The sequence below is a fragment of the Triticum urartu genome, chromosome 5A (genome assembly GCF_056163025.1).
Source record: "Triticum urartu cultivar PI428250 chromosome 5A, HENAU_Tu73, whole genome shotgun sequence".
Taxonomy (NCBI): Eukaryota; Viridiplantae; Streptophyta; class Magnoliopsida; order Poales; family Poaceae; genus Triticum; species Triticum urartu.
In genome coordinates, this window is record NC_141877.1 from 582,992,537 (window position 1) to 583,011,477 (window position 18,941).

At 42.2% G+C, this 18,941-nt stretch overlaps 1 protein-coding gene and 1 pseudogene across 1 annotated transcript; both read left to right on the plus strand.

The window, feature by feature from the left end:
* The first annotated feature begins 3,481 nt into the window (after nucleotides 1–3,481).
* On the plus strand, nucleotides 3,482–5,966 carry LOC147973052 (uncharacterized; annotated as a pseudogene).
* A 2,835-nt stretch (nucleotides 5,967–8,801) lies between these two features.
* Nucleotides 8,802–10,204, plus strand: LOC147973053 (uncharacterized). Its single transcript, XM_087524205.1, has 2 exons — nucleotides 8,802–9,008; nucleotides 9,086–10,204. The coding sequence occupies exons 1-2, from the start codon at nucleotides 8,802–8,804 to the stop codon at nucleotides 10,202–10,204; spliced, it is 1,326 nt and encodes a 441-aa protein (XP_087380331.1).
* The last annotated feature ends 8,737 nt before the right edge of the window (nucleotides 10,205–18,941 follow it).

Here is an 18,941-nt window from a genome sequence, read left to right on the forward strand (position 1 = left end):
GGACCCACTCAATGAAGATGATGAGAACCCACTTCATGAAGCCATCATAGCTCAAAGAATGAGGCTGAGCAAGGAGGAGGTGTGCAACCTATGGGACATAATTCCGCCATGTGATGACTTTGTCGGGGTGCCATTCGTGACCCGCCTGACAAGTACCATGGTCGATCGGCATGAAATGGTATGTTATACGTACTGCATGTAGTAATTTGATGATATATATATGCTTTATTGTTATACTTACAAATGCAAATTATCTGATTATATGCTTAGTGAATCCGATGATATGCTTAGTGTAGAGTCCAATGATATGCTTTGTGGAATCTAGTCGATGATATACTTTAGTGTAGAGTCTGATCACATGCTTAGGCTATTTATTAATTGATATATTTTTCTTATTCAGAGATTGCCAAAGAACCTATCTGTGAGTTGTGGTATCGAGCCTGATGAAGAAGGCTCAGTTGGACTACGCCTTACCGCAAGGGGCTCCATCACCACATGTACTTACCGCATGGGCACAGATGGTCGCACACACTTGAACTCGGTTGGGTGGAAGAGATTCCTCGTTGGTAAGAATCTTCGTGCTGGACAGGCCGTCCTTATTACTATCAGGAACACCCACCGCCCAGGCTTGAGGATGATGATCGTCGTCGATATCATCTAGAACTACATATGTGTATGTGGCTATATCATCTAGAACTACATATGATGATCGTCGTCGATATCATGTAGAACTACATATGATGATCGTCGTCGATATCATCTAGAACTACATATGATGATTGTCGTCGATGTCACCTTGTACTGCTTGAGGATGCATGTTGAGTATATATGAAATTGTTATCTAGTACTCCCTCGGTTCCAAATTACTCGTCGTGGTTTGAGTTCAAATTTGAACTAAAACCACGACGAGTAATTTCGAACCGAGGGAGTACTACCTAGTACCTATAATGCTTTATGAAATTGATATCTAGTAGTACCTAGTATCTGGAAATTGCAGTTTATCGAAGCCGGAATGGGGAAATGGTGAAAGATATAACAGTAGCGCTGGACCAGGAAATCGCTACAGCTAAGTAATAGCAGCGCGTTCCTGAAAAGCGCTGCTGCTATAGTCAATAGTGGTAGCGCGGGTACAGGCAGCACTACTACTAAGAGTTAGCTGTAGCGCCTTATTGGTAGCGCGGGTACCCGCGCTGCTGATAGGCCTAAAACCCGCGTTGCTGCTAGCCTTTTCCTTAGTAGTGTAATATAGGATGGAGCAATCAAAAGTTATAGATACGTTGGAGACGTATCAAGTATTTGAGATCTCCCAATGCTGAATACGCCGCAAGGCTTTTGGAGATGAACAAAGCTCACGGGTTCCTAGGTATGCTTGGGTCAATAGATTGCATGCATTGGAGTTGGAAAAAACTGTCCTAAGGCATGGCATGGGCAATTCCACGGCCAAAAAAAGAGTTCTACTATAATTCTTGAAGCGGTGGTCGATCAAGAGACTTGGATTTGGCATGCTTTTTTTGGAATGCATGGATCTTTGAATGACATCAACGTTGTTAATCGGTCCAGTGATGAATACGATTGCAAATTGTGAATAGCCACCGGTGCAGTTTGTAGCAAATGGCCATACATACAACTATGGCTACTATCTTGCGGATGGCATCTACCCAAAGTGGCAAACATTTGTGAAGCCGTTGAAAAAAACCGGAAGGTAAGAAAAATCTTGATTTCCACAATGCTCAGGCGATGGCTAGAAAAGATGTGGAGAGAGCTTTTGGGATTTTGCAAGCCCAATTTGCCATCGTGAGAGGATCGGCTAGATTTTGAGATCAAAAGATGCTTTGGTACATCATGCACGCTTGTGTGATCATGCACAATATGATTATCAAGAATAAGTGTGGCCAAGATTTAGAGTACTCTCAGTATGAGCTCTTGGGACATCCCATGCGAGTGCGGCGGAGGGCTGCCAAGGTGGCCCTTTTTGTTACCTCCTATCATGCCATTTGACGTGCCGAAACACGTGACGATCTTCAGAAGGATCTCATCGAGGAGTGATGGGCATGGAATGGCCGACAAAGAGTATCATGATTTGTATGTTTGATGTTGTATTGTTGAATTAAGATAAACTATTTGTTTGAGTTGTAATAATAAAATTGAACTATTTATTGTTGATTTATTTTGTTTGTGTTTGAACTTCTTGGTTGTGTTTGGAGTGCATATGTTGTTTGTGCTAAAGCGCACGTAGTTTTTTTGTAGCGGCTGCTGGAGCAGCTCGTGCGTGCTAAAAAATTTAGCAGCCGCTGAAGCAAATGCTCCTTGCCGCGCAAAAACTTGCGATCAACGCACTGCAAACGCTTTTTTAGCGCGCCACGCGTTGCGTGGTTGTTGAAGATGCTCTTATGCATGTTCTCAATATGGCATATGAATCTACTCACATTTTTGTTCAGATGTTACTTCTCATGTTGCATGTGTGGTAGGCCTTGGCACCTCAGACAACCCGGAACTTATTTCCCTCCAAGCATCTGGTTACACATTGTCGAGATTAGTGGAAAGCATCATGTGGCAATTTGGTGACTTCATATCTTAATCATGCTTGTTAATTTGTTGCAGCTCTGAAAGGGATAGAACACCCAAGGCTTCAATGGTAAAAGAAACTTAGGAACCACCAAGAACTATACCGGCTATTTATTAATAAGAAAATAATTGGTTGATCAATATGAAAAGTCAGCCGAAAATACAGAAGACAAGCTAGGCCTTCCTAGTTAAACTACTAGCATGTACCCGCATGGCGGCACGCCGCGCCTCGTCGGTACGTTGTGTTTATATATGTTACTTTTATTTTTACAGTTAAACTCAATTTAAAGCAAGAGCTAGATAGTTGAGGTTACAATCATAAAAGAAGAAGCTAGAAATGACACATTTATCATCACCGTGCATATGTATTAATGTTAAGTTTTGTATATATGTTGCTTTTGTCTTGCTTTATAAACTTAAACTTAAAATGAAAATCTTTAGGTCCATATGTTAGTATGAAAAAGGCAAAACATGCATAAAAGCAAATTCATAAGTTTGTAATGAAAAAAAGGCAAGACATGATAAAAGCAAATTGAGGACGATACACTAATTATTAGCATGAGTGCTACATCTTACAAAGTCCAAAATACACATCGACACTTTCTTAATAAGACTAAACACATTTCATTTATTTATGACAGCGTGGCTTCCTGCCTGTGATGAACTTGTATAGATCTTTTGCAAATTGGTGCATATCTTTGCCAGGATCTTAATTTGTCTTGTGAATTTATTTTCCTAGGATCTTAGTCTGGCTTGTGAATTTATTTTGCTAGGCGGTTACATGTTGAACTGTCATTGGTTGGTGCGTGCCTTCTCTTTCACTGGAAACAGGTTTCTCTTTGTGACTTCAAATGTGTGATAGTTATGATCATTGATAATCAGGTGATGCTATAGTGAGCACAACCTTGAACCGCTCATGATCGGAGGCGGGAAGAAGCATGGCCAGGAGCAATGGGGACGCTATCCTATGACGTGTTTAAAGATCAAAGTGAAACCATCATTGGGAGAGAAGGACGTGCTTCATTCGATATTGGGCCGACGGGGCAGAGGTTGGTGGAGAACAGGCCGTACTGCCAGAGGACATGGCTAATCACATGAAGGAAAAATATCTCAATCAGAAGGAAATAATAATAATTCAAAAAGCCTAAGCTAATCACATGAAGGAAAATATCTAAACCAAAATAATAATAATAATTAAAAAACGCCTAAGCTAATCACATGCACGTAGTCACATCCATTGCCATGCAGGTAAGGGCATGTACAATGGTTCTATCTTAGGCATGCCACGTAGGATAAATGATGAGGTGGAGGAAAGAGAAATCATACGAAAAGGCTTGTATTCTCTTATTTAAGAGAAGACAAGACATGACCTCTTAGCACAATATGTCTCACCACGTTTTTAGGAATAGCTAGTTATTGAAGATAAGACTAAGAGATGACCCATTGTAGACATGTTTTTTATCATCTCTAAATCACATGCAAGACTTAAGATAAGACTATCTTATCAACCATTGTACATGCCCTAATCACATCCCCCGAAATTTGTGCCCTGTCAGTGCACTCACCCTATCAGCTGCCAAACCGAAAACTAACCAATCCCATGCCGCAAAGCAAAAGGCAGTTTGAGCAAACAAAACAAATCCCAGGATAAATCGCTATGTCCGTCCAAGGAAAGTACCACTCAATTACCCTGGAATTCAAATGGGAAGCCCATAAAATTGGCTGGTAAATCCAAGAATATCTTAAATAAAATTGAAATGGGAATCCCTAGGGGAAATAGAGAAGTTAGTAGTACGTGAAGAAAGAAAGAAATTAGTTCAAAGACCATGCATGTTGGTGTATCCGTGTATATATGCATTTTATGTCCAACACTGGATTTGTTCTAATTCTTAAATAAAATTGAAATGGGAATCCCTAGGGGAAATAGAGAAGTTAGTAGTACGTAAAGAAAGAAAGAAATTAGTTCAAAGACCATGCATGTTGGTGTATCCGTGTATATATGCATTTTATGTCCAACACTGGATTTGTTCTAATAGGCACATTGGGTCATCAGTCTAAAGTACACCAGTCCAGAATCCAATTATACATCCATTATTGACAGAAAGCATCCACTAATTCCATCCTCATCATTGAGTATAATCTAAATAAGACTACACTGGATCAAGACATGTAAAGCATGTGTTAATAATAAATATGTAGGACACGACCAAACCTGAAACTGAACAGAACAGAGATGACATACGGCCATCCCAGATCAAAGTCGTCACCCAAAACAGTCAGGCCCATTATCTCAGCAGTTGCCAGGCTCTCGGTGCACGTCTGTTGAAGAAATGCATATTCAGGGACAGAGATATGAGCCAGATTTGAACCAGCAGACTGACCAAAATAATCCTCTTCGCCTCGCAGATATTCCTAGTCGGTGCGTTGTCCCTTCATCTCACTTTGTGCAGACTTCCCCTACCTCTGCTATTCAAATGCATTTGGAGGACAAAGTTTCTGGTGCAAATGTCGCTATTTGTCCTTCCCCTTCCCCGGGCGCAGCGCTTTTCCCTTCTCCTACCCGCCATCCCATTCCCTCGCCTACTCGATCCAGTCCCAAACGTACATCCGCCTCACTTGTTGGTATCCCCTCTCCTCCGGCGAAGAAGGCTGCCAGTCAATCAAGCTTACTCGGTGCTCCGCCAGACACGCAAGTTTTCATTGGATAATCTTATCCAGCTAGTGGTGTGGGAGCCGCCCCTGTTCTTAGTGACGGTGTTGCCAGCACTGTGGTAAAGAGTTCAGTCAGAGGAGTTTTTTTGGGGGGCGCTGAGTTTCCTGGATCCACAACATCTCAGCGGAGCTACCATCGATCTAGGAATAGCAGATGGGACATTCCTCCGAACGGCGAATCTGGAAGTGTGCGTCCTAATTTCCATGGGTTTCTTCACAGTCGTGCTCGTTCTTCCACTTGGAAGCGCGACAGCGGATCGGCTCAACTGGACAGTAGCAATAATGTGTGCACAAGCCGATGCAAAAATTTGGGGAGCATGTCTTTTGAAGCTAGCACTGAACATTTATCAGTTATGGCATTTTGTCAGCACGAAGGAGGAAGCTATGATCCCTCGACCCTGAGCACACCTTCGCCGTCTGTCAGTGAGGGTACAGTTGGATCCCATCAAGGGGCTTTCTCTCCTCCTGGCATTGATCGCCTCCATCACAAGGGTCTGCATGTTCATGGTAGCATTTGTAGCCCTACAGCTCAAGTCACAATGGAAAATCAAGATGACTCTACTACACTGGATATCAACAAGAATTAGTCTGGACATAACATGGAGTTGGATGATGATGCAGATAGGAACTTAGCGCAATCCTTTTCTCGGGCAGCGGCAGATGGCCCTAACGCGCCTCGGGCGCCATGAAAGCCATAGCTTGGAATTGCCAAGGTATGGGCCGGGGCCTCGGTAGCGATCGAATGTTGTTCCTGGTAAATCTGATCCGTTCTACGAAAGCTCAGATAATATTTGTTTCAGAAATCAAATCTTCGAAGGTTCATTCGGTTGATCTTGTTAATAGGTTTGATGTGGCTAACAGTTTTGTTGTTCCTTCTAGAGGTGCTTCAGGAGGGCTCTGGCTTATGTGGAATGATGATCTTAAAATCTCTGTTCATAGTTCCTCCTTTCACTTTATCCTAGCCAATGTAGTTCATCTAGCCTCGGGGGTTCACTTTTGTTTGATATGTATATATGGTGATCCTTATCATAGGCAGACTAGTGCCATTTGGAATCAGGTTTCCACTTTTGTGTATGATAACCTCGGAAAACCCATGATCTGTATGGGAGACCTTAATGATATTTTGTATGATACAGATGGCTGTAATGGTAGTGTAAATTATTTTCGTATGTCTGCTTTTCATTCTATTGTCAAAAACTGTGGTTTCTTTGACATCGGTTTTAGTGGTCCTGCTTACACTTGGCGCAATAGGCAGCACACTATTAATCCTATTTACAGACGTTTGGATTGTTGTCTTGTTAATGCTGATTGGTGTGCTCATTACCCCAATACTAAGGTGCTTAATTTACCTATCATCGTTAGTGACCATGCTCCCATACTTATTTCTACTGATGGTAGTTTTGTTAAACCTAAGCAGACTTTCAAATTTGAAAATTGGTGGTTAATGGAGAAGGATTTCAGTAGTTTTGCTAAGTCTGCTTGGAACAATGCTAGAGCAGGCTCTTTTGTTGCAAAAACCTCTTCTTTGGCAGGGGCTTTGAAAACTTGGTGTAGGAAGAAGAAACCTTTTCAGCAAGAGCTTCAGGAACTAGAATCTAGTATCAAGCAGATTCAGGTGCTTCCAATCAATCAGCAAGATCATGCTTTAGAAAATTCGCTTATTATCAGGTATGAGCAAACTCTCTCTAAACTGAATAGTTTTTATAAGCAAAGAAGTAAGAAGGGATGGGCTACTGATGGTGATCGTAATACGAATTTTTTTCATCAAGCTGTGCTTAAGAGAAGGAAAAGGAATACTATCTGCTCGGTTAAGGATGAAAATAATATTGTGCATTTTAAGCCTAGTATCATTGCTAATACCTTCGTTAATTATTTCAGATATATCTTCTCTTCCACTCATATCAACTGTGATAGACCTTTTCTTGCTTCTCAATTACCGGAGGGCTCTTTGGACCCTACTTATTTAATTCCGGATAAAAATGAGGTCTTGCAGATTTTGAAGGACATGAAGTTGAATGCTTCTCCAGGGCCAGATAGTTTTAATGTCGAGTTTTATTTGGCTACTTGGAATTGGATAGGAGACGATGTCACTCAATTGGTAGTCAATTTTTATAGAACAGGTATATTGCCCTCTCACGTGAGTGATACAAACATTGCTCTCATTCCAAAAAAACTTGTTCCTCAGGTTCCTATGGATTATCGTCCCATTAGTCTTTGCAATGTTATTTATAAAATCATTGCCAAATCTTTAGCTAATCGTCTTAAGCCTCATCTTCCAGATTATATTGACCCTGCTCAACAAGCTTTCATTGAAGGTAGAAGAATTAGTGATAATATCATTATTGCTCAAGAGATTTCTCACTCTTTTGCTCTTCGTTCTTGGAATCACCTTGCTTTCATGCTTAAAATTGATCTTGCTAAGGCTTTCGATCATTTAGAATGGAGCTTCATTGTTTCAGCTCTTGCACGTAAAGGATTGCATGCTCATTTCATAAATTTGATTTATGAGTGCATTTCTTCTCCTACTTTTTCTGTGGTCATTAATGGTAGGCCTTCTCATAAATTCAAAAGTTCTAGGGGTATTCGTCAAGGTTGTCCTATGTCCCCTTATTTGTTTGTTATTGCCATTAATGAATTATCTCTTGCTCTTAACGAAGCTTTAGCTGCTCATAGTCTTCAGGGTATTTTGCTTGGACCAAATTGCCCCCCGATTCACTCTCTTTTGTTTGCAGATGATTTGTTGGTATGTGGTCAAGCTACTGTTCAGGAAGCTAATGCTATGGCCAACATTATCAATCATTTTTGTTCCATGTCAGGTCAAACTCCAAATTGGGCCAAGTCTGCTATTATGTTTAGTGCTCATGTTAGTCAGGCTGTTATTCAAGATATTAAGCAGATTTTTCCTGTTTCTAACATGGATGCTAATTTTTCTCATCTTGGTCATCCTCTTATTCTTCCTGCTAATAATAGATCTGCGGCCTACAATTTTGTTTTGGATAAATTCATGAATAAGCTTCCTGCTTATAAGGCCAACTTGCTCTCTCATGCAGCTAGGCTTGAATTGATTAGATCAGTTTTTTCTGCTATTCCTGTTTACTATATGGCTAATATTTTATTTCCTAAGAAGTTCATAGCCAAACTCACTGCTATTATTAGGAACTTTTGGTGGACAGGTATTAGAGAGCATAATTCGAGCAAAAGCTTGTGTCTTAGGGCTTGGAAGGATATTTGTTATTCTAAAAAAGAGGGTGGCCTTGGTATTAGGAACTTACAAGCCATTAATGAAGGCCTGATGCTTGCAGCTGCTTGGCATATAGCGAAAGATTCTTCTTCCCATCTCCATCTTGTTCTTAAGTCCAAATACTTCCATGATTCTTCCATCTGGACTGCTAGCCCTTCTAATCCAAAATCAGCTTTTTGGTCCTCCATTCTCAAAATACTGCCCAAACTCAAAGCTCATTCTTTTTATCAGATTACTCAAGGTAATATTTCTATATGGAGCACCCCTTGGTGCTCGCGTTGGAATGCTATTTATGATCATCTTATTATTCAACCTTCAGGATATAGTTACCCTTCTCTTATTAAAGATCTTTGGGTTCCTGATAGGAAAGAATGGAATTCTACCCTTATTTACTCTCTTTTCCAACAACCTCTTGCTTCTACTATTATGCAGACTGATATTATTCAAGAGGACGGCCCAGATATTCTGTGTTGGGACCTTACCCCTAATGGTATTTGTATTTCTAAATCTACTTATAAGCTGTGTTTGCAGGATATTCATGCCAATCCTAGATTTGCACCTTCTCAGGTTTCTTTGCAGGTCAAGAATCTTCTAAATGAGGTCTGGAAACAAAAGATGATGATTCCCAGGGTAAAAACTTTTGCTTGGAGGCTTCTTAGAAAAGCTCTTCCCACAGGTTTGAGAGCTGGCCGCTTCTCCGTGCACATATCTCAACTTTGTAGCAGATGCGGTAAGCCTGAGGATGAGATGCATTTATTTTTTCTTTGTGATTTTGCTAGAGCTGCTTGGTTTCTGAATCCTTGGTGCATTAGAATGGATATTATAGTTCAAAGTAATCCTAATATTCACAGTATTTTCCTTGCTCTGATTAATATGAATCATCCTCATGCTTCTCTACCCAACATTCTCAACTTTATGTGGTGTCTTTGGAAAGCTAGGAATGATTATTTATTTAGTAGGAAAAAATCTCTTCCTTATCATATTAACACTGCTGCTATAGCCCTGTGTAATGAACTCGATGATTCTATACATATTTCTTCTCAGCTCAAATCCAATGAGATGGTCGGTGTTTTACCTCTTACTAATCAGATTCCTATGCAGGGGAAAACGATTAAGTCTGATCTTCAAGTTACAGGACCAAAAGTATACTCTGATGCAGCATTTAGATGCAAAAAAATTCCAGGCTTGACTCAAGGATCTGTTGCTACTGGAATTGGAATTTACCTCTCTTTACCACAAGATCAATTGAAGGTCAATGTGCAGATCCAAGCTTCTACTGTTATCACAGATACACCTTTACAAGCTGAAGCTTTGGCGTTTCTTTTGGCGGCTAGAGTGGCCAAACAGCTATGCATTTCTCAGCCCACTTTCCTCACTGACAATCTGTCTTTGGCGTCATGGGCGGCTAGCAGAAAGATTAAGGAATCTACTACTCCTTGGACTATAAGGAAAATTCTGGCTGACTTCTTCTGCTACTCCTCAGATCTTCAGTCCCAGGTGTTTCACATCTCTAGGGAGATCAATGGTATTGCACACAATGTAGCTCAGCAGGTTCTAACATCAGTGGTAGAACCTGATATATGTTGTTTCGCTTCAGCTCATCGGAATATGACTTGCCCTATAGTTTCTCTTCTCTCTACTTTTCAATTTCAGGACTTTGTAATTCATGTTGTACGGTGTTTCTGAGCTAAAATAAGAAAGTTTGGCGCCTAGTGCGCCTTTTGTTGTTCAAAAAAAAAGTCGTCATCCATGATGGCTAAGGACGTGTTTAGACCAAAGTCGCAGCTGAATTGATCTGTTGTTCCCTGTTCCATGGTCTATACAACATAAACATGAAATCTCCATAAACAGACACGCAGGCACAGAAAAATAAAAAGGAGACAGTAATGGAAGTAAGGAGACGAACCCTTACTACCCACATACGTACCTGTGAAACGAAGACAGTAGCAGCATGGCCGCGTGCGAGAGGAATGCCGAAGCTTGGGCGGCACCTCCGCGCCTGTTCCCTCGGGCCGTTGAGAGAGGCAACAATGCATGTAGCTGGGGTGGGGGTGCAGCGGCGCGTGGGGTACTGGCGGCTCACGCGGCGCATAGGCAGCGCTCGCACGCCCCAGCAATCGATGTTGTAGAGCGCCGAGAAGAAATTGGTCGGCCCGCAGGCGACGCCGTCGTGCAAGATGCCAGCAGCTCCCCGGCTTTTCTCGGTAAAGCATCTAGAACGGCGCAGCCGGCTCCTCCATGGTGGTGGCTGCTCCTCCTTCGACGAAGATTCCCGAGGGCGGCACTCCCGCTCGGACGGCGAGAGGCAGACCCACCTGGCAATGGCGATGCAGGTTCTCGCTCCTCAGAGCAGCATCGGCATTGACTCGACGCAGCTCCTTGCCCGATACAGGCCCCTAGTGGCGGCGACAGAACCCTCCTTTGCGGCCGCACCTCGAGCGATCCTTGGTGCCTTGTGCGGCTCCATTGACTGCACGCCCAGCGGGCTGCCCTCGATGTCCCTGGAAGCTTCCGGTCTTTCCACGGCTCCCCACAGCGTTAGGGCACCATCAACTGTAGCAGGAAAAGAAAAACACAATGAGATCGGAAGAGGTGGAGAGGCGACGACAGCGAGAACATGAACAATAGCGACGGGAATGGCATGTTGTCGCCGCCTTAATCCTGCTTCCCGCACGCACGCCGTTTCTGACAATCTATGTGCGCCATCGCCATAGTCGCGTGGAGAGAAGGTTGGAGCGGGACCCCGGAAAAGAGGGTTCCAAGACGGCTAGCGCCGAGGACGGACATGGGAAAAACCTTGATCGGGAGACGCAGGCCGAAGGGAGGAGCTTTTATAGCCGGAAACGGCGGTAGAGCGGTGCTAGAACATTGGACGGGATTCTTCGCGACGCGCCTTTGATTGCAGATGAAACGACGACAGCTGCACCGATAAGAAAGAAACAGCGGGCTCTAGAATAGATGGTAAAAGCGGCAGCGATGAAAAAAAACAACAACATCTAGATAAGACGATCGGGGCGGCATCGTTGTTTCTCTTTTCGCAGGAGGACTGCACCGAGTAGTCCAACAGAGGACAACACATATACTCACTCCGTTTCAAAATAAATGACTCAATTTTATATTAACTTTATACAAAATTAAGTCATCTATTTTGAAACGGAGGGAGTATAACCCAATAAAGAGACTTACACAGTCAGCACCATCTAGATTGAACGACCGAGAGTAGTAAGGTGGCACCAATCTATCTTTTTTTTTAAGGAAACGACACCGCTCTATCAAAAAGAAGACGCCACCGCTAACCGAAGCAACAGCAACCGGGCCAACAGCAGCACACACGCAACCCAATGGACAACAGAAAGCGACACAACAATTGGGCTAAGAGCGGCACGACCAGAACGCCAGACAACGACTGGGCCGACAACGACGGAAGCAGAACCCGATGATGAATAGAATGAAGAGAAGCATCGAGGCAGAACGGACGCGCCAGGGCACGAACTCCACCGTACAACCTGCCGCACACACAACAAAAAATGCTAAAGCAACCAACGCAGCTGCCACGCACGTTCAAAAAAATTTGAAATGAAACCTTGAACACACCACGCATTCGTACACAGCCATTTACTAAAATTAAAAATACACGTACCATATACAAATTTACCTAGGGGTCATTTTCATACAAGTGGGTAAACCTTAGAGCGAAAATGCCCCCGAAAATAGGGGTTTGGGTATACCAGAAACACAACAACATTTGCAGGGATGCTGCCCTGACTTCCAGATACACCATGACACCCTACGCAGCCTTCCGACACCAGTTTCACAAGTCAGCGTCCCAGCATCCACCATTCACATTGCAAGCTACAATGCCGGCATGGCATGGAGACTTCAATCTTTTTGATTGGTCAGTTTCATTCTCTGCTCCACTAAAAAACAGTTTCATTCTCGGCTTTGACGTCTGTTTTGAGACGGTCCTGTAACACTTCAAAGATGTTAATAGCAAGAAGGGACAAAACTAATTCATCCAGCTGCATCTTCATTTTTACTACTAGAGATGAACTCATGTATTACTTCCTCCCACTAAACCTGGGACTGAGCATCTCTAGCAGACTTCGTATAATGCCGCGACCCGCAAAATAACCGCTAAAATACGGGTCCATACGGAAAACGCTGCCCGATCGGACACCGCAAATGCGTCCAACCAGTAAAAAAAATTGCGGGGCGCGAGAAAAGTTCGCCCTCAACCTTTACATTTACGGGGTGGGAGGCCGACCCGAGCTCGCCCCCTATCTGCAGCAAGATTTGGCGCGAGGGAAATTTTCATGAGGCCATTCCCGCTCCCCCCCCCCCCCCCCCCCGCGGCCGCCATTGCCCCGCCACCGCCCTGCTCCGGTCGATCTTCCCCGGCCATTTCTTCGCCGCCATGGAAGCCTCCCAGCCGGGCCCCATCACCATGGAGGTCGCGCACGCGCAATCCCCTCCGGCGAATCTCGTCGTCGGTCATGTCGCCCCCGCCGTCGCCCAAGGCACCACCGCGCCTGCCCGCAAGCGGCAGGCAACGTGGTCGTGCATGGCGGCAATCAGGCTGGCCCCGCCGGAAAGGCATGCGTGCTGGCGCCGCCGCCGCTGCGCGATTTGCCTGGCCGCCGGCGGAGAAGGTGGGAAATGTTTCGGGCGTGAAGCGCAGGTTCCTAGGAAAAGGCCAGCGCCTACATCCACTCCCTCCGCCCTGGCAAGATGTTCCCCGACGATGCCGTTCAACAGCGCTGCTTCCACCGCAGGCGAGGTGTTCGATGAAATGGCCGGAAGGTATGCATCTTTGACCCTCCTACTTGCTTCACTTTTCGCCATTGTGGTAGCTCGTGACTTGATGTCACTCACTGTAGCTATGGTTCGAACAATGCTACTGCCGAGTTTGTCAACTTGTTGGACACCAACGTCGTCGACATCGATCAAGCCCCGCCGTTGCCCAAGGCACCACCACACTGACATGGACGACATCACCAAAGAATGGCATGAAGAGACAACTTGAAGAGGAGGATGCTTGTGGCGGCCGGTGCGTGTTACAGTGCCGGTGATGTTTTCTCATCGGGAGTTGGAACCAATGCCGCTGATGCATTCAGTGCGTCCGACGATGCTTTTGGTGCCGGAGTCGAAACAAGTGCCGACGATGGATTCGGGGGCGGCGATGTCATCGATAGAGGTGGTGTGGAGTGAAGGTCATGACGACGGCTGAAAAGCGGCCAAGATGATGATGGACGTGGTCGTCGCTTTTGCATGAAGTCCTTTTTAATGCATTTTGATGTTAGGCATGTTGATGTTAGGATATTATATGTGTACTAATTATGTGATTAGTACTAAAGTTAATACTTGGTATGATATTAGTTGCATGCTAAACATTAACCTCGTTTGATGGTCATAATTACTTGGATCCACCTCTTTGGGCCATTTTATATTGGTATAGATATAGATAGATGTAGTTATGTTCTCACAAACAAAAAATAGGGCTTTTAAGATAAATATGTGTTCATATACTTCATAAAGTGCCTTAATTAGTGATTTAAAAATGGAAAAAATCATGTTGTAGTTTTAGCGGTAAAATCATGTTGTAGACTTGAACGACAAAATCATGTTGTAGTTAAAGTCTTGATTGACGATGTGTTCAAATGATGTGGTTATTTGCAGTTTTGACGGCGGCTTAGCCACCCCCGAGACTGGGAGGCCATCAACTCCATCATTGCTCATCTTCGCGTGATGGCTAAATACGCCTGCACCGCCATTTCCCCCTCCACCACCGGAGTCGGACTAAATCTTCTCCGCCTGTGGTGTGTTCTTCTTTTCTTTAGACTTGTTGAGTTGTGCCCTCAGAAGAACCTATATACCGTGTGTTCTGCTACTTTGTGTGTGGCGTGTGTGTGTGCGCACGCGCGCGCACTTGTTGTGTACTGTGTTGGACCTTGTGCTCGGTAGTTTGCTTATACAAAAAGCAGGGTGAATGCCTTTTTCGGTAAAGTCTTAATTAAAATGATGTCGTGCTTGGACTGATCCGTTCGAATGCTGATGGGTTTAGGCCGGGTTGGCACGGCATGCGGTGTCGTATAATGCGCGTAGGTCGCGCACGCACCCCCCCCCCCCCCCCTCGGGAGCTCCTATTGGACGTGCTTTGCGTCAAAATGTCGTCGCCGCGCACAGGGGCGCAGCCTGACTGGGCCGGCCCATAGTGCTGTACTGGTGGTAAGAAAAGAAAGCAAAAAGGGGAAGGGAAACGCGATGGAAACTCGAACCTGCGACCTACAGATTCGAAGCACATGCTCCCAGCCACTCCACCTGACTAGCATTCCTTGTACTAGCATACAAACGCGCACTTATAATAACTTAGTACAACCGTACAACCAGAATTACACACTGTAGTGAACATCTTAAAAGAAATTGTAGATTTTTCCTGAAAGTGTATATTTTGAAAAAGTGCGACCATTTTTTTCATTTCTAAACATATTTTGTACACAGGAACATATTCTGTAAAAAAAAGTGTATATTTTTTGTACACAATGTTCTGAATCTTGAAGACAAATTTGAAGCACAAACATTTTTTGAATCTTCAGAACAAATTTAGAAATGGAGAACAAATTTGGAAGCGCGAACAATTTTTAAAGCACGAACATTTTTTGAATCTTGAGAACAAATTTTGAAAACTCCCAAACAAATTTGGAAGCGCGAACAATTTTTTAAAGCACAAACATTTTTTTTAAACTCGAGAATTTTTTTTGAAATAGAGAGCAATTTTGAAAAATCCCGAACAAATTTGGAAGCATGAATTTTTTTTGGAAAATGTGAACAAAATTGGAAGTCCGAGCAATTTTTTAAAGCACGAACATTTTTTGAATCTTGAAAACATATTTTGAAACGGAGAGAAATATTTAAAAATCCCGAACAAATTTGGAAGCGCGAACATTTTTTGAATATGTGAACAAAAAATTGAAATTCAGCACATTTTCTGAATTTTAGAAGTTTTGTACTTTTTTGTGTAACGAGAACAAATTTTGAATTTTGAGAACATTTTTTGAAAACACGAACAAAATTTAAATTTTTGATTTTTTTTAAAGGAAGAGAAGAAAAGGAAAGGAAATAAAAAAGAAAATCATAAACATTTTGTAAAACCATGAACATATTCTGAAAAAAAAAGTAAACTTGAAAAAGAAAGTGAAACAAGAAACAAAAAACGAAAAAATGAAAAAGAAACAGAAACAAAAAAAGAGAAATAAAAAAAAATAGAAAGACGAAAAAGAACCAGATAAAAACGATACAGGAAAAAAACCCGGTTCAGGGAACCTTCTGGAAGGTTCCCAAAACCGGTTAGGACGCATTATGTGTGGGCCGGCCCATTTCTGTCGCTCGCTGCGCTGCCCCTGTGCCCCCCCTCGCCCCCCCCCCCCCCCCCCCCCCGGCGCACAGCATACCTCCGGTTCTTAGAGTTTTTTCTCTTTTTATTTTTTTCTTTTTCTTTTTCTTTTTCTTTATTTTTTCTTTTTCATTTTCTCCTATCCTTTTTTCATTTTTCTTTTCAAATTACACGGACATTTTCTGAAATCCGGGAACATTTTTACAAACCGGTGTACACTTTTTGAAACTCAAACAATGTTTCAAATCAGCTTGAACATTTTTTCATTCAATTTTTTCTTCAAATTCAAAAAATGTTTATCACATTATTTGAAATTTCGAACATTGTTTTACACATTCATGAACATTTTTGTACATCCTAGATTATTTCGAATTCACGATCATTTCTTGGAGTTGCATACATTTTTGGAACTCGTGGACAGTTTTTTTTTTGCATAGGCGAATATTTTTTAAACTCAAGAACAAAATTTTTAATTCATCAACATTTTTGTTCATGAATACATGTTGAATCAGCAAACTTTTTTGAATTTTGTGACTTTTTAAAAATGGGAAGAAGTTTTGAAATTCAAAACATTTTTCGATTTTTGTGAACATTTTCTAAAATTCATGAATTTTTTTTGAATTTTTTAATATTTTTGAAATATACAAACATTTTATTCTGAAATCACGATTTTTTTCAACTCGTGAGCATTTATCATTTCCTGAAAACTTTTTGAATTTGCTATTCTTTTGTCACAATTCGCAATTTTTATGAAATCTAGTACTTTTTTTAAAATCCTAAATTATTCTTTAAAATGGAAACTGAAAAAAAAACCATGGGGCATCCCGCCCCGCACATGAGTCGGCCCAGAAGGGCTCTCGGGGTGTGCGGGGGTACGCGGTTGGAAGATTTCCGGCGCGTGGGTCCCACACGGCGCGACTGAAGTCCCAGGTTCACTGCACGACAAACATGACATGTAGTTCTAAGCTAGTTGGGTGGGTAACTGAATAATGTTTCATTTTGTGCGATGGTACGTTATAAATAGTTGTGTTACAAATACAAATATTTTTAAAAATTGAAATATTATTTTGTTAAAAATAAAAAGAGTTGTAAATCTTGAGATTCTACATCACATGAATATAATTGTTCACTTTATGCATTGTGTGCATCTTTTTTTAGAAAAAGAGGATTACCCCCGGCCTCTGCATATGAGCGATGCATGCGGTCAGCTTATTAATTATTATGTGCATATGGAAGGTAATCTTATTATTTCTGTGAAATATGTAAGTTCAACCAGATTCTTCTCATTCTACCTCTCCAACCAAACACAGGAACGGAATCTACTCATTCTACTTTTCTACACCTATCAAACATAGGAATGGAATCGATCCGTTCCACTGGAATGGAGGTTCCATTCCATTTGGTTCTGAAACCAAACACACCCGTAAGAGCCTGGGTACACATAAATAAGACGAGGTACTGCTCCGTAAAAATACTGATCAGACATATCAAACGCAATATGGCTTTTTGGTTGTCTGTTTGCGCCAAGCTATATGAACATTTGGGCTTGTGCAATAAATATAGAGATATCCGAGAACTCTTGCACTTTTTTATGATCTGGACTTATAATGAAAGTATATAGCAGTGCAGTCTTGTAGTTAAAGAAAGTGACAACTACATAGTAAGAGACATCAATCTTCTGGAAGCTAAATAGCTAAAATTTGTAGATATGTACAAAAACTATTTATGAATATCATCCTACCGGTCGAATTTTACAAGATCACAGAAACTATGAACAGAGGGGTGTCTTTTAAGTAATAAAGCGCCCCATTTTGAAAAATGAACAGAGGGATAAGATTACTCAATATTCAGCTGCATTGGATTATTCACAATAATTTCTGAAACAAGCCGGCTTTTCAATTACATAATCACTTTTATTGCCCTCGAAAGGACAATAAAATTGAGATACACTACTATTCGGGTTTACAGCCTTATGTGATTAGCCGTTCAATTATAAGGAGGCACGAATTGATGCTCCACTCATTATGGAGTTTAATATTTTCATTTTTTTCAAACCTAATATTTTCAGTGGGTTAGTTTAGTTCTCTAAGCATCACTTCTTTGACATCGGTTCTGAGATGTGTATGGCTTTTTTTTTGCGAGAAGGGGCAACTATTTCATCCAGATGCATCTTCTTAATTTTTGGCCGGTGAAGAAAAGTCTCAAGTGTAAAAAAAGGCTCTGAAATTGCTTTCACATTTCCAGTAAGAGGCCGATCAGTGTTCTCCCATCTAGGATTAGGGGATTCGTGGTAACCTCGGTGAATTCTTCATGTTCCCCCGTGCTACTGGCATGATGGGCAAGATACACTACAGGTATCGTTCATCGTCTTTGATATGCGATACCTTTTGATACATACTCATCTCGTATTCCTTATACTAGTTAACGATCTTTGCATTTTCTCGATGCAGGAGTAAGGGTTTAGCTAGGACCTACGACAGAAATGGTTAGGCACTCATATGGAGGTGTATCGAACAACACCGTAGATGACAGACAAACTGTTAACACACTTCTCGATGCCGCCCGTTCCGAAGAAACAAATTTCTGCTTCCGCTGGAGCATCTAAGGAACTAATGCATTCTAATCGAGAGAGGATTGAACTTGTGCATCACATGACCAAAAAACATAAGTGTGTATGTATATATTTATAGATGGAAAATAAGAAGGAAGAGTCAAAAAAAGAATAGTAACAAAAGGTGGAAACATTTAAGAGCCTAGGTGCACATAAATAAGAGGAGGTACTGCTCCGTAAAAACTTTGCTAGAGACTTTGGGCATGATAGATTGATAGGTAGGTTGCATCAACACCGATCAGGCATGTCAGATGCAAGCTATGGGTGTTTGGTTGCTTGTATGCACCCACCAAGTGTTATTAGGAGTCATTTGATTGCTTGCATGGCTACTCTGGACCAGATCAACGTTGAACTTTAAAGCATCATTGTTGGATCAGAGGCCGGAAGACACACGCGTACAGGTGGAGAAAAAACGATGAGAC

Excerpts from the sequence above, each read along its gene's own strand:
- LOC147973053 (XM_087524205.1), top strand. The coding sequence starts at position 8,802 with ATGCTATTTATGATCATCTTATTATTCAACCTTCAGGATATAGTTACC. Across the intron at positions 9,009-9,085 it reads TTGGGACCTTACCCCTAATG|GTTTCTTTGCAGGTCAAGAA; the intron begins GTATTTGTATTT and ends GCACCTTCTCAG.